Source organism: Solanum verrucosum, unplaced genomic scaffold, assembly GCF_900185275.1.
Source record: "Solanum verrucosum unplaced genomic scaffold, falcon-dt-bn FXZP01000156.1, whole genome shotgun sequence".
Classification (NCBI taxonomy): domain Eukaryota; kingdom Viridiplantae; phylum Streptophyta; class Magnoliopsida; order Solanales; family Solanaceae; genus Solanum; species Solanum verrucosum.
The window spans coordinates 2401791-2414318 of NW_026020354.1; the positions used below are offsets into that span (position 1 = coordinate 2401791).

A 12528-nucleotide genomic window follows, 5' to 3' on the forward strand; every position below is an offset into this window, starting at 1 on the left:
TCCTCAAAGTGTTGTTGTAGTAGAGAGACGATATCGCCATGTTGTAGAGATTGCAAAAACTCTAATGCACCAAGCTTCTTTACCAGCCACTTTTGGAATTAAGCGTGTCATCAAGTTGTTTTTCTCATAAGCAGAATGACAACTCCAAATTTACCATGTGCGCACCCAAAGGGTAGCAGCTCGCCGGCTGCGGGTTTCTCTTATCATAAAAAAAGAACTCCAAAATTACAAGACAAGTGTCCATACAAGCTTGACTCCTAAGTTGGGTACTGTTTTTGCATACGACCTTCTATATCTCAATCACGAGGTATAATTGAGTGTTATCACTCCCTGCCCCACCATGTAAGCCACCCATCACCCACACCTATAGCCGTCAGGCCTCTAAGGTTACAACATCTGTCCAAGCCCCTTAGCTACCTCCAACCATTGAATTGCAGCCACCACACCCTAATGCCCCTCCATCGCAACCGAAACCAACCACTCTTCTCACCCAATGGTTACTCGCTAAAAAATAATAGCCTGATACCCAAGAATTTTCTTGCTAACACAAATCTCTAGCCACCAATTCCCCACTCCTATCGTCAACCAAAACTATATCCCCAATGGCAAGAAGCAACGAAAGCAGAATATGATGCTCTAGTCAGAAACCAGACATGGGATTTGGTCCCTAGTGATCCCTCTCAAAATGTTGTGGACTATAAGTGGCTGTTTGGAATTAAACATAAACCTAATGGAAGCATTGACAGATATATGGCTAGCCTAGTAACCAAAGGCTTCACTCAAATACCAAGGTTATACTATCATTCCACACTCAGCCCCATTGGCAAGCCTGCAACAGTCTGCTTAGTTCTTGCAATTGTTGCCCAATGCTCCTGGCCTATTCATCAGCTAGATATCAACAATGCCTTCTTGCAAGGTAGTCTTGAAGAAGAAGTGTACATGTGACAACCTCCTGGTTTTGAGTCCTCTCAAACTTCCACATACATCTGCAAGCTCAAAAAGGCCATATGCGGACTTAATCGGGTTCTTAGGGCATGGTACACCGAGTTCACCAACTACTTGACAAGTATTGGATTTGTTTAATCAAAATCCAACTCATCTTTGTTTATCCTTCATAATTATGGTGTCATTGTATTCATTCTCATATATGTTGATGACATAGTTATTACCGGAAGCATTCAGACAAGTATCAGGTCCATAATTACATCACTTTCCCAAGATTCTCTCTAAAAGATCTTTGGGCTCCTGCATTATTTTTTGGGTGTTGAGCTGATATCCACGCCAACTGCCATATATTTGTCTCAACATAAATATGTCATGGATCTTCTAGATGAATTGCATATGGCTAATTGCAAGGGAGTTCCAACACCAATGACATCAACCTGCTCCTTCGCTGATTCAAAAAATGATTCTACAGTTGACCGTTTCCCTTTACAGAAAAATCATTGGTAAACTTTACTATCTATCCTTCACTAGGCTTGGCATAGGGTTTTCTGTTAGCTAGTTGTCTCAGTTTATGCATAATCCTAAAGTGTCTCAGTGGAAAGCCACCAAACGTCTGTTGCGCTGTCTCAAACACACAAGCACAGTGGGAGTCCAGCTAAGTCGACAACCAACAGATCATTTACTTGATTATTCTGACTCCAATTGGGCTGGAAATCCACAAGACAGAACTTCAACTACAGGTTATGTTGTCTGCCTTGGGAATTCATCAATCTCTTGGTCTTCCAAAAAGCAAGTCTGTCTCACACTTACCCACGGAAGCTAAGTATGAGTTGTTGCAGCTACTGTTTCTGAAGACAATTGGCTCACAAAATTGTTCCATGAGTTTCGTTATTCACTGTCTGCTCCAACAGTCCTCTGTGACAATGTTAGCACCACCTAAATTTGTGCTAATCCAGTGTTTCACAGTAGGATGAAGCATGTAGCTATTGATTTCCATTTTTTTTCGGGAGCAAGTTCAACAAAAAGCACTTGAAATTCGTCACCTTCACTATGCTGATCAAGTTGCCGACATCCTTACCAAGCCTCTTTCACGTACAAGTACAGCTTTTTTGCGCCATTTTCACAAGTTGGGGCTGGTTCCGGTCTCCCCCCCCCCCCCAACTTGAGGGGGCGTATTATCAGATAATATTTGTTATCCTTTAGTTTAGAAGTTTGTTATTATTTCCTATTTTCCAGCTATCTGCTTTCCGTATTCTAGTAATTTTAACCATTTAGGACTTTCACTAGTTTCCTGTATTTTAGTTGCACAGTATCTTATCAGATTACGATGTATTTTTGGATTAGTATTTCAGTGTTGTATCTGCTCTATATAAGGAGCATGTTGTTCATGAATAAAATCATCGTTCTCTTCTACATTTCAAACCTTTATACCCTTCTGTATCCCCACCTCAGCTTCTCTAAGATTCTTGGACTACCATTTACTTTCTTGCACTACCTTAACATGTGAGTAGTTGGTTTCAGTTGCTCTGGGAAGAACTGTCAATTCCAACTTTGAAGAACATTTAATGAATCTCTCTATCTTAAATGCAATATCACATCAACCTGCATTCAAAGTTGTTTTGGGATAATAATGACTGTTCCCCCACCTCCATTCAAGGATAATATGCTCATTATCTACCATACTCATTAAATTTCCTGGTGCAGAAGTGCTCTGCATCATGTTCTGTGGTTTTCCATCTCCTAACTACTTTATGCTGATCTTTGCTCTTTGGAGGCCTCTCTAAGCACAAAACAAATCCATTCCATGATCTTCTCATCATACTATGACTTCTTTCCACCCATTCATACCAGATGGCACTATCAGATGTCCACTAGTGATGCCAAACGACTTAAAACCAGCATTGAAGTAAATCCTATTCTCCCCCATCTTTGTGCAAAACTCTGTTATTGGATCTGAAAGGAAGAAGGGTTGATGCCTATCAAAGAGAGCACACTTTTATTTACTTAATTATATTCTCAACATGACCCCTTAAGTGCGGGCTTGATTCTTTTTTACAGGGACAAGCATGTGGAAATTCTTTTAGATAACGGGTGGCATTGAGACTCAACCCAGGACATCTGTCTGCTCTGGTACCATGTTAAAGTATGTGACCATCTCATCTTAAAGCTTAAGTTGTTAGGGAGAGCACACTTTTATTTACTTAATTATATTCTCAACACTTTCAAAATTAAAATTTTGAAAATCAGTTTTGTTACCTTTTCTGGATGTGTAAGTCAAATTACTCCATAGACTTTTACCAATTAAAACAATAACAACTAAACCTCAATTTCAAGCCATTTAGGATTCTGCATGTCTCAATCTTTTTTAAACGCCATATTTGCTGAATGCTAACAAAATTATGATGGGGATAAACAAAAAGATTAAGATGGGAAATTAAATTAGGATTAGGATTAGAGCTTACCGTCAAGGCTTCTTCTGATCCAATTGAATCACCACCGTAGACAAATAGTTGGCCCCCACAACCATTCTGTGTATTTTTAGCGGACCAACGCAGAATAATAACAGGGAGTCTTTTGTCTCCTGCTGAAAGCTGCAGCTTAACATAACTAGACGAAGCTTCAGCCTCTGGACTTTTCTTGCCAGGAACTGATATATTCCACAACAAAATATCACCATCAACATAACCAACAGCCAAAATTGACCCATCAGATGACAACCAACAGAGTGAGCTTATTTCTTTTTCGCCTTCTTGATTATCTGATGAAGCACAAAACTTCTCTTCACTAGCATTTTTTGAAGCATAAACAACAATTTCATCCTTTAATTGGTGTTGTTTAAACTCTCTAACAAGAGCAGCTCGATCTTCTGTAATGTCCCAGAGAACAATTAATCCATTCTCATAAGCAATCAGGACCCTGAGGAAACAAAAAGAAAGACGACGCTAGGACCCCAAAAAGTACTTGAGTGCAGCAAGAGACCAAGGGTAGATGTGTGATAAGAAGCAGAAGAATGTGGATGCTGAAAACAACTCTAAAAATGAAAAACCAAAGACGAGAAACTAAGGGAGAAATTTCGATCATCTCTTACCTATTTCCATGTGAACTAGGTTGGGGAAGTAAACCAACAATGGCGAGTTGGTCGGGCATTGAAATATTAGCAGCTTCTGCAACAGATGATCATGGGTATATGAGAAGATGTTCACATAAGTTAGTACACAGAAATTGTATTCATCGGTACACTTGCTTTTGGAGGATGAAAACCACACTGCAATTTGCAAGAAGTGGAAGATCCAAAAGAGAAGGATACTGACTTACTCCGACAAGTCAGCACCTTCCAAGAAAAGGGGAAGACTTTCACGAAAATACATTTCTTACTCATATTGACCTTAAGAGTTTCTAATTATCAGTTGTCATCCTACTCTTCTACCCTCTTAATTCGAAAGATTTGTGTTTCTCATGGTAAAATCATAAGCTTATTGATACTGCACTCTTCTGGGAAATCCTAAAAATATGAACAATCGTTGAAAAAGCACTTGAGTTATTAGGAGCACGTCAAAAGTTAAAGAAATTTCCAAAAACTGGATGGTGTAACGTTTGGCATACATCACCCTGAGAGTTAATGTCAATGTTCTTATACGAACCATCAACCTATGTGCTAATTTTAAGGCTTACAAGATGCTAATCATAAATCACAGAGTAGATATTCTTAGTGCATGTCAAACTTCACTGCTTGGCCTCTAGTTCAAGTTAGTTTGTCAGTAGTGTTGTGACTACAAATGCAATTGAGCTAAGATAAAATTGTCAACTACTTTATATAGTCACTTTCTTGCCAAATCTCTCTACTGCGAATTGATCAACCATAAGTTCTCATAAAAACTTACATATAACAAGAGAAATAAGTCAAATAATCAGGGTCTCACTAATGCAAATCTGAGATATTGTGTGTTAAATATGGTATAATTTTTGAAATTGTTAAGTATGGTATAATTAGATAGTGTAGATATGAGAATATCCTCAAATCTCTGTAATTAGGCAATTAGTAAGTTGTGTTATATTCTTATTAGTTTCCTTTCTTCTTTACGTTCTTTGTAACAACTATTTAATCCTACTAGCTTGAGGGAATAATTATGACACTAATTCCAAAATTCTCTTCTCCTTCTAACCTCTCACTGTGCATATTAAAACTAGAGAGAAATCCTAGAGATAAAATGACAGTGAAATTGCATCAGGAAAAGAAGAAAGATTTAGCAATAGGTTATTCCCTCGGTCAAAATTAGCTGAAAGTTCCCACAACCGAACTTGGAATGGAAGGCTAAAAAGAAATGAAATAAGAAAGAAACACAATGGCTTCAAATCATTTTAAGTTTCTCCGGAGAAAGATGTAACTAAAAGAACATTTAGTTAGTAATTTCCAGTAAAGCCATGATCCTTTAACTATATGAACCTACTATACAACAGATATCTGAAAGCAATCCCGTTACCAGCTATAAGATTCGGAGGCATGTGATAAGGCAACAGTTCCATGATTCCTTCCACGTACTTCAGAACAGAGAGATAACCATATTCATCTCCCACGAACCTGTGTACAGTCATATCGCATGTATCAAATAAAAAACTAACTGTACGGTGAACAAGAATCTTTTGAAATAACAATATCTACCCATTTACATGTAATGAGTGTCATAGATAACGGAGAATGCAGTAATATTGGACTCCCACTGTAAACTAGAAGATATTCTCCTGTTCTCTAGATCCCAAACCTGTCAATTATTAAAGGAAATTAACTGTTAAAGAGATACAAATGCAGCATATGGAAAAACGGGGAAGATATAAGCACTGATAGAGGAGAAGAAGAGTGTGGTGCAGATTCATGACTGATTAACAGTAATGCCATCTCCCCCAAAGACACATGAATGCGAGAGAAGAGTTTCCTGGGTACCTGTGTCTGTGTGAACTAACTTGCCTATACTCTCCTATCAAAAGGTTCCCTCAAAGTAAAAGAATGTTGCTATACATCTCCACCAGTGAGCTAAAAGATTCAAGTAATTCCCAGCTCGGAAATTAGTCTTTAACAGGTCAAATTGCGTAGGAGAAAGATCACAGATTACCTGAATTTCATTTCCATTTGAGACGCCCACTAAATATCCTTGGTTTTGCAGGAACTGGAAAGAGGTAAGAGAAAAATATATTTATATCAAAAGAGCCCAACACATATGCACTATGCAAGTATAAGGGTTGAAACTACAAATTCCACATGGGCACAGCACACTTGTCCTATTTCATTTTACCAATATCACAGCCATTTCTAAAGTTCATAATCATACACATTTGAAGTGCATGCTAACCATCACCCGAGTAGTAAATTATATAGCATTAAATATTGGAAGCGTAGAGTCAAGAATCAGCTTGCCAAAAATATCATGAAACCAGATATAAAATTCATCAGATGATAATGCCAGACTCCAAAACAAAATCTACAAGCGATAAATGAAGCTCTCTGGAGAAACAGAGCTTGGAATTCCCACATGCTCGCGGTCTTAATTTAGAAAAGTGTACCTGTACAGATACACAGAGAGACCTCACACAGCTCAGATTACAAACCTCCAAATTCTTGAACGCCAATGGCTTAGGAGAGAAAAGAAGGCCCTCGACGTTAGATCCGCCAATCACTTTAATCCTTCCATCCCTGTAATTATAATGATTATTAGTTGTATGAAAGAACTAGGAGAGAGACATGAGGATGGGACATTTCTAGTTGATGGCAGTTCTTTCAAGCTATGCCTTCCCGCTTGTTGCATATGAACACAGAAGCCTAAATGGCATGTTTTTGAACTATGTTTGAGGTCGAAGAAGTTTCATGTATTTATACAATGGATTATGAGTTCAGCTTAGAATGGAAAAATGTTATGTCCACATGACCTGAAAATTATGGCAATTGGTCCTAATATGTGTTTTACATGGTGATGCTTCAGCCTTGAAAGAACTATAAAATGTATTTACAGCACTAAGTATTGTGCAACCTTGCTTTTTGCTATTAGCACTCTAGGATCCTGCTAAGGCTATCAAAAAGAGAATCAGAAAAATTCATGTCATTAGTTATCTTCGTTACTGTTTGAAATTCTCTCAAAGGAACTTATTACTCCCCAGATGAACTCCTTAATTAATGTGCTACTTCTAAAGTTGAGAGGCCTCCATACCTTGTTGCTGAATGAGACAAATAATGCACTATCATCTGCTTCTTATAAGCTGTACAACATGTAAATGAAAGGTCTGGTAGACTAAACAAAGCACCGTCATAAGCATCTTCAAAGGCATATAAATTACTATGTTTTTTTACTCACAATGTTCCTATTGCCAAGAGTTGCTGAATAGGGTCAAATGCCAGAATGGATGCTGTAGATGGAATCCCATAGTGAACAGAAACTGTTGCTTCCAGGTCTGTCAATTTTTCACTTCCTTCGGGTGCATTATTCTGAGAAAAATGTGGTAAGGGAGTTTTAAAGCACAATACAGTAAATTCAGCAGATAGAGACTATTAGGTTTGAATTATATACTATGCAAACAAGCATTAGTTCTAGTTTGTGAAGGGAGCAAGTATTGTTATGCAAGCTGGACGACTTTCTAAATGCACTATCAAACTGTAAGTAACATATCTCGAGCTGATTGAAGGAAGAGAATGCATGATGGGAGCAATACTAATCATCTCAGACTGGCAAAGCAGCACAAGTGGAACTTAGAACCATTTCTCTGATTCTCTCCCTTCATGTTTTCTATCTTCAATGCAGTCTATTCCGTGGCCTTTGAAAAACACCATTCACATAAGTTCTTTTTTGCTTCCTCCATCCTTACTAGTTTGCAGGATGCTCTTCAACTAAGAAGGCATTCTGGTAGGAAGGCCGACCACTACACGAGTCGACATCAGCTCAAGAGAGAAGTTAACATTCCTTGATTCCCCTTCATAAGCAGGAAGAGAACGAAAATAGACTACATACAGTAGCATGCTTGATTGAAGATCTTATAAGAAGAAGCGAGATCTTACATTGTGTTGCATTTTACTTGGTAGAATCCCTGACCCAGTCTACAGTATTTGTATTGGAGCAATTCAAGAACAACAATTAGCTGAACCTAGCATATAAAGTTTACCCTTCACGATATCATAAACCAAACTTCTGAGAATTTGGTATTGTCTCAAGAAGAAAACTGTTTATTCCATTTAATCATACTCTTGCTATATATTTCTATCTAATCTCATCCACAACCTGAAATCAAAGCCCTAGCCCTGTTTTCACAGGACATGAAACAAGGTCTGGATAATGTTACCTCATATTTCAAGTCTTCATTTTAAAGACTGAAAAAAGTTCAACAAAGACAGAGACAAGTTCAAAGCATTTAGTCATTTACATCCTGGAATGTGTCTCTGGCCCTAGCCCTAGCCCAGATTATAAGAAATAAAAAATGCTCCAATAGAAACAATTGGCTCTCCCTATTGCATTTGAGCTGACACGAAATGCTAGTTCTTTTACTTCATATTGTCCTACACGGCATGTTTATTCTTCTGTTTTATGTCTTATATTTTTCCTGCACTGTAGCAGAAATCATTGCTGATGATTTCTCTTAGATTTTACTTCACACTAAAAAGGAAGATAAAGGCATGGACCTAGGGTTTCTGGGAGCTCAACAAACACCACTTTGATCCTGCCTTGCACTGAAATCAGTTTTGGCAGCATAAACTGATCTTCAAACTTTGTCATCAACAAACACGTTGTGAATAAATTTTACTAAATGACAAACATGTTAAGAATATATTTAACAAAATCTAAGAACTCCACTGCATTAGCATCTTGCACCATACACTGTCAGTGATGATTAATAATTGTACAACCATATGATAGAAGGGAAGCGAAAAGGCAGAAAAATTACAAAGGATCAAGATTGATCCGAGAGCACCAAGAAAAGAGCTTGAGAGAATTTTAAACAGAAGGTGTATTGTATTAGCATCAATTGATCACAAGAACCTTCTATGTACATCAATCAATCACCAGAATACTATTACACAACTAACTAACTTCAAGTAACTACCCGTTGTAACTTTTTTGGGGCAGGTTATCACTACCAACACCATCTTTTCCTTCCTTTTGAGCTTAAAAAAGGAGTATCTTTAAGAGTTATTCCCCTGTTTAGCATAGAAGTGGAGGCAGAAGAGAGCTCAAATTGGAAGTGTTGGGTATTCTCCTTTTGAAACTGGACGAGGAGGGAGAAAAAATGTATCTTTTACATCTCAAACAACCAAAAATAGAAGCCATTACTTCACTTAAGGGAAGTAATTCAATAGGTTTCTCTTTCTTTCTAGTTCTTACCCTTATCAGCCATTTCATGGAACTAAACTTAAAGTTAATAAAATTTGTAATCCTTTCCACTTCATAACAGATATAAAAAGTCACGTCAAATACTCCTATGCTAATATTTGTGCTAAGAAATACCATCTGCTGTCATTTTTTAGGTGGGGTATATCTCTTCTCCTGCCGCAATAATTACAGATTTTCCTTCTTTTTTTTCCGTCGTCAGATTTCTACACGATTGGACAAACAACACAAATGGTAGCACAGAATCTCTAAGAATCAAAAGATCAAGCATTAATTGAAGAAGACTAAAAAAATGTCTGACAGTGGTTACCCCTCTCCTAAAAAGCTCTAAACAAACAATTCAGCAAATAATTGCATTACTCAAACATTTACCAAAAAAGCAAAAAGGATCGGGAAAGCAAATCAGGTTTGTGTTATAATGTGAAAAAAGATCAATATGCAAAATTGAGAATTCAAAAACGATGAAATGGAGCAATTTACCGGTGGCGTGGGATTGAGTTTTTCAAAAAATTTAGCAAACATAGCGAGCGCTGTTGAATCTACCGAGCGGAGCAGTTGTTCAATTTGTTGATTGTTCGGATCTTTATTATAGGTAGGAGGTGACAGAAAAATGAGCAAAATCGGTTACGTCTCAAATCTCAATAACAAGGCTCCGATGCTGGTATGAACACCAGTAGAAAAATTAGAAAAAAAATTAAATGAAAAAAATATATATATACAAAAAGGTTTAAAAAAAAGGAGAAAAAAAATATAATTCTGCTTTTTGGCCACAAATACATATATTTTTTGAACTTTGCTAAAGAATAATAAACTTATTTTAAAAATATTATAATTACATCAAGATGAATAAAAACAGGGTAAACAATACAAATCTCACTAGTTTAGAAGCAAATTACTCCACGTCAAGTGAGTTTTCAATATTATGAATCTTATCGGAATTTGTACTATGGATACATGTATATGGTGTGTCTAAGATACATGTATCTCGAATACATGAGGTCAAAATTAAGTGTAATTGATTTTAGATCTATTATAACCAAGTGGATTCACATTTATTTGACTCTCTTGCTCGCCTCTCTCCTTCTCTCCTCTCCCCCTCTCCTCTCTCCTCTCTCCCTATGTACATATATTTCAAAATGTATCTGGGATACCATATACATGTATCTAGTGTGATTTGCATGTATGTGGAATACATAGACTAACTTGCTCGCAACCTTTCGATTGTGTTCACCTCTCTCCCTATTACCTTTGCATTTTAACCCTGTAACAAGGGCAGACTTACTCAATCCAAAATGAAAATGCGTACCATTTACCGAAAAAATGCATCATAAACTTCTCTTCAGAATGCACTTGCCTCATCAACAAATTATGCCAAACGCGTCCTTCCACCATAATTGGCGACATATCTAGATATTTATCAAAGAAAGTTTGTCTAAACAATTTAATTTGTACAACTGACAAAATATCATCAAATCATTAACTACATCACAATTCGTGAAACATTCAATCCTCGACTTGTAATTAATATCTATTTTGATATAAAATTCACAACCTGCACATATAATAAAAGTATACAAGCAAATTAACAAAACCAAAAATTAAGAAAAGAAATGCTCACTTATTGCATGATACCATCACTACATATATATATATATATGCACACACTATCACAACATACTATTGCTTTAGGTATGTCGGATAATGTAACACCCCAAACTTCGAGAAAGGGCTAAAAGGGGAAATTTGGGCAAGTCCACAAATCCAAAATGCACCATGGACCCTTCGTGACATGCTAGACGGTTTGTGTAGGGGACCACGATCCGTTAAGGATGTCGTGAATAACCATCCAGGACTGCTTGGGAGGGGTCACCTAGATGGCGCCCTAGACGGTCCATGGTGACTTGGATGACCCATCTAGGTGTCTGTACAAGTCACTCAGTCAAAGAAGTTGCACCCATGTCAGGTCTTGAGTGTTGGGGCAACTTCAAACGATCACATCTTTTAGCACAAAATGAATTTTGGTGGACCAAGACCTATCAAATTAAGTCTTTGAGTCCTTTTTCCAACACCACCAAGTTTGCCTAATTCCGAGCCCAGAGTAAAAAGTTATGCACATTTTAGTGAAGCCCTGTCGGGCAGGGCAGCATGACGACCCACTAGATGGGACATCACGTCTTAGACGGCCCGTCAAGCCCCTCTTAAAGGTCACCTCGTGAGATTTAAGTGAGGTTGCACCCCCAAGGCCACTGTGAAGTACTTAGATGCCTAGATGATCCGTGAAGCTTCACACGGACCGTAAAGTTGTCTGTGAAAGAGACTTATTAGACTTGAAGCTTAGGGACAACTTTAAATGATCATATCTTTCAACACAAAATGAATTACGTGGGCCATAACCTATCAAATTAATGATCTCTGAATCCCCTTTCAAACGCTGTCGAGTTTGCCTAATCCAAGCTCAGAGTAAAAAGTTATGCCCGAAATAGTGAAGCCATGTCGTGTAGAGCCTCTTCACGACCCACTTGATGGGCCGTGGTGCTCTAGACGGCCCGTAAAACCTGTCTTGAAGTCACTTCGTCAGCTTTTGAGTCAGGGTGGCATTGGTCTTTTCCCCTATGATTTTGGTACTTAAACTACGTCGTTTAATTCTTAAACTATGTCGTTTTACTTAGTCTAAGCCTAATAATCTAGTTAGACACTACCCAGAACCCTCATTTTCCTAAAATCATCTAACTTAGAACGAAAAGAAGAGAAAAGATGTGATAGTTTGCCCAAGAACAAGCATAGGTCTTCTTCAAGTTCAATCCCAAAATCCAAAGGGTTTCTCCATAGTTTTCGTCACCAGGTATATGAGATTTCACTAATGGGTTCCTTTCACCCATTAGGTCCCTAGATTTTGGTCAGTTCTTCAAGTTCTCATAAATTGTTCAGACCTGGGGTTTCCAAATCTTGGAGATTCATTGTGAGTTTAGCTGCTATAGTTCCACGATTCTAAATAACATGTTTCTTGGAAAATTTGCATAGTTCCATGTATAGAATTCAGAACCCTAGCTTGTATTAATTATCAATACTCACGAATTATACTTGCTAGGCATATCAGTCAAAAAATCATGCTTCAGAACTCGAATGTCATATCTTTCAGTATATGTATGTTGCATTTTCAGATAACATGACAGTATTTTGAGCTACTCAGTATTTTAGTTGCATTTTAGCTATATACATA

General features: G+C 37.6%; 1 protein-coding gene across 1 annotated transcript in view; it reads right to left on the minus strand.

The window, feature by feature from the left end:
• Positions 1-9893, minus strand: part of LOC125837627 (uncharacterized) — a 46605-nt gene extending 36712 nt beyond the window's left edge. The window contains exons 1-8 of the mRNA XM_049516722.1: positions 9789-9893; positions 7287-7417; positions 6547-6631; positions 6054-6107; positions 5614-5705; positions 5427-5524; positions 4034-4109; positions 3408-3861 (exon numbers count right to left, since the gene is read on the minus strand). Coding sequence (XP_049372679.1) covers positions 3408-3861; positions 4034-4109; positions 5427-5524; positions 5614-5705; positions 6054-6107; positions 6547-6631; positions 7287-7417; positions 9789-9830 — 1032 coding nt within the window. The 5' untranslated portion in view covers positions 9831-9893. The remainder of the gene's footprint in view (positions 1-3407; positions 3862-4033; positions 4110-5426; positions 5525-5613; positions 5706-6053; positions 6108-6546; positions 6632-7286; positions 7418-9788) is intronic.
• Between the last annotated feature and the right edge of the window lie 2635 nt (positions 9894-12528).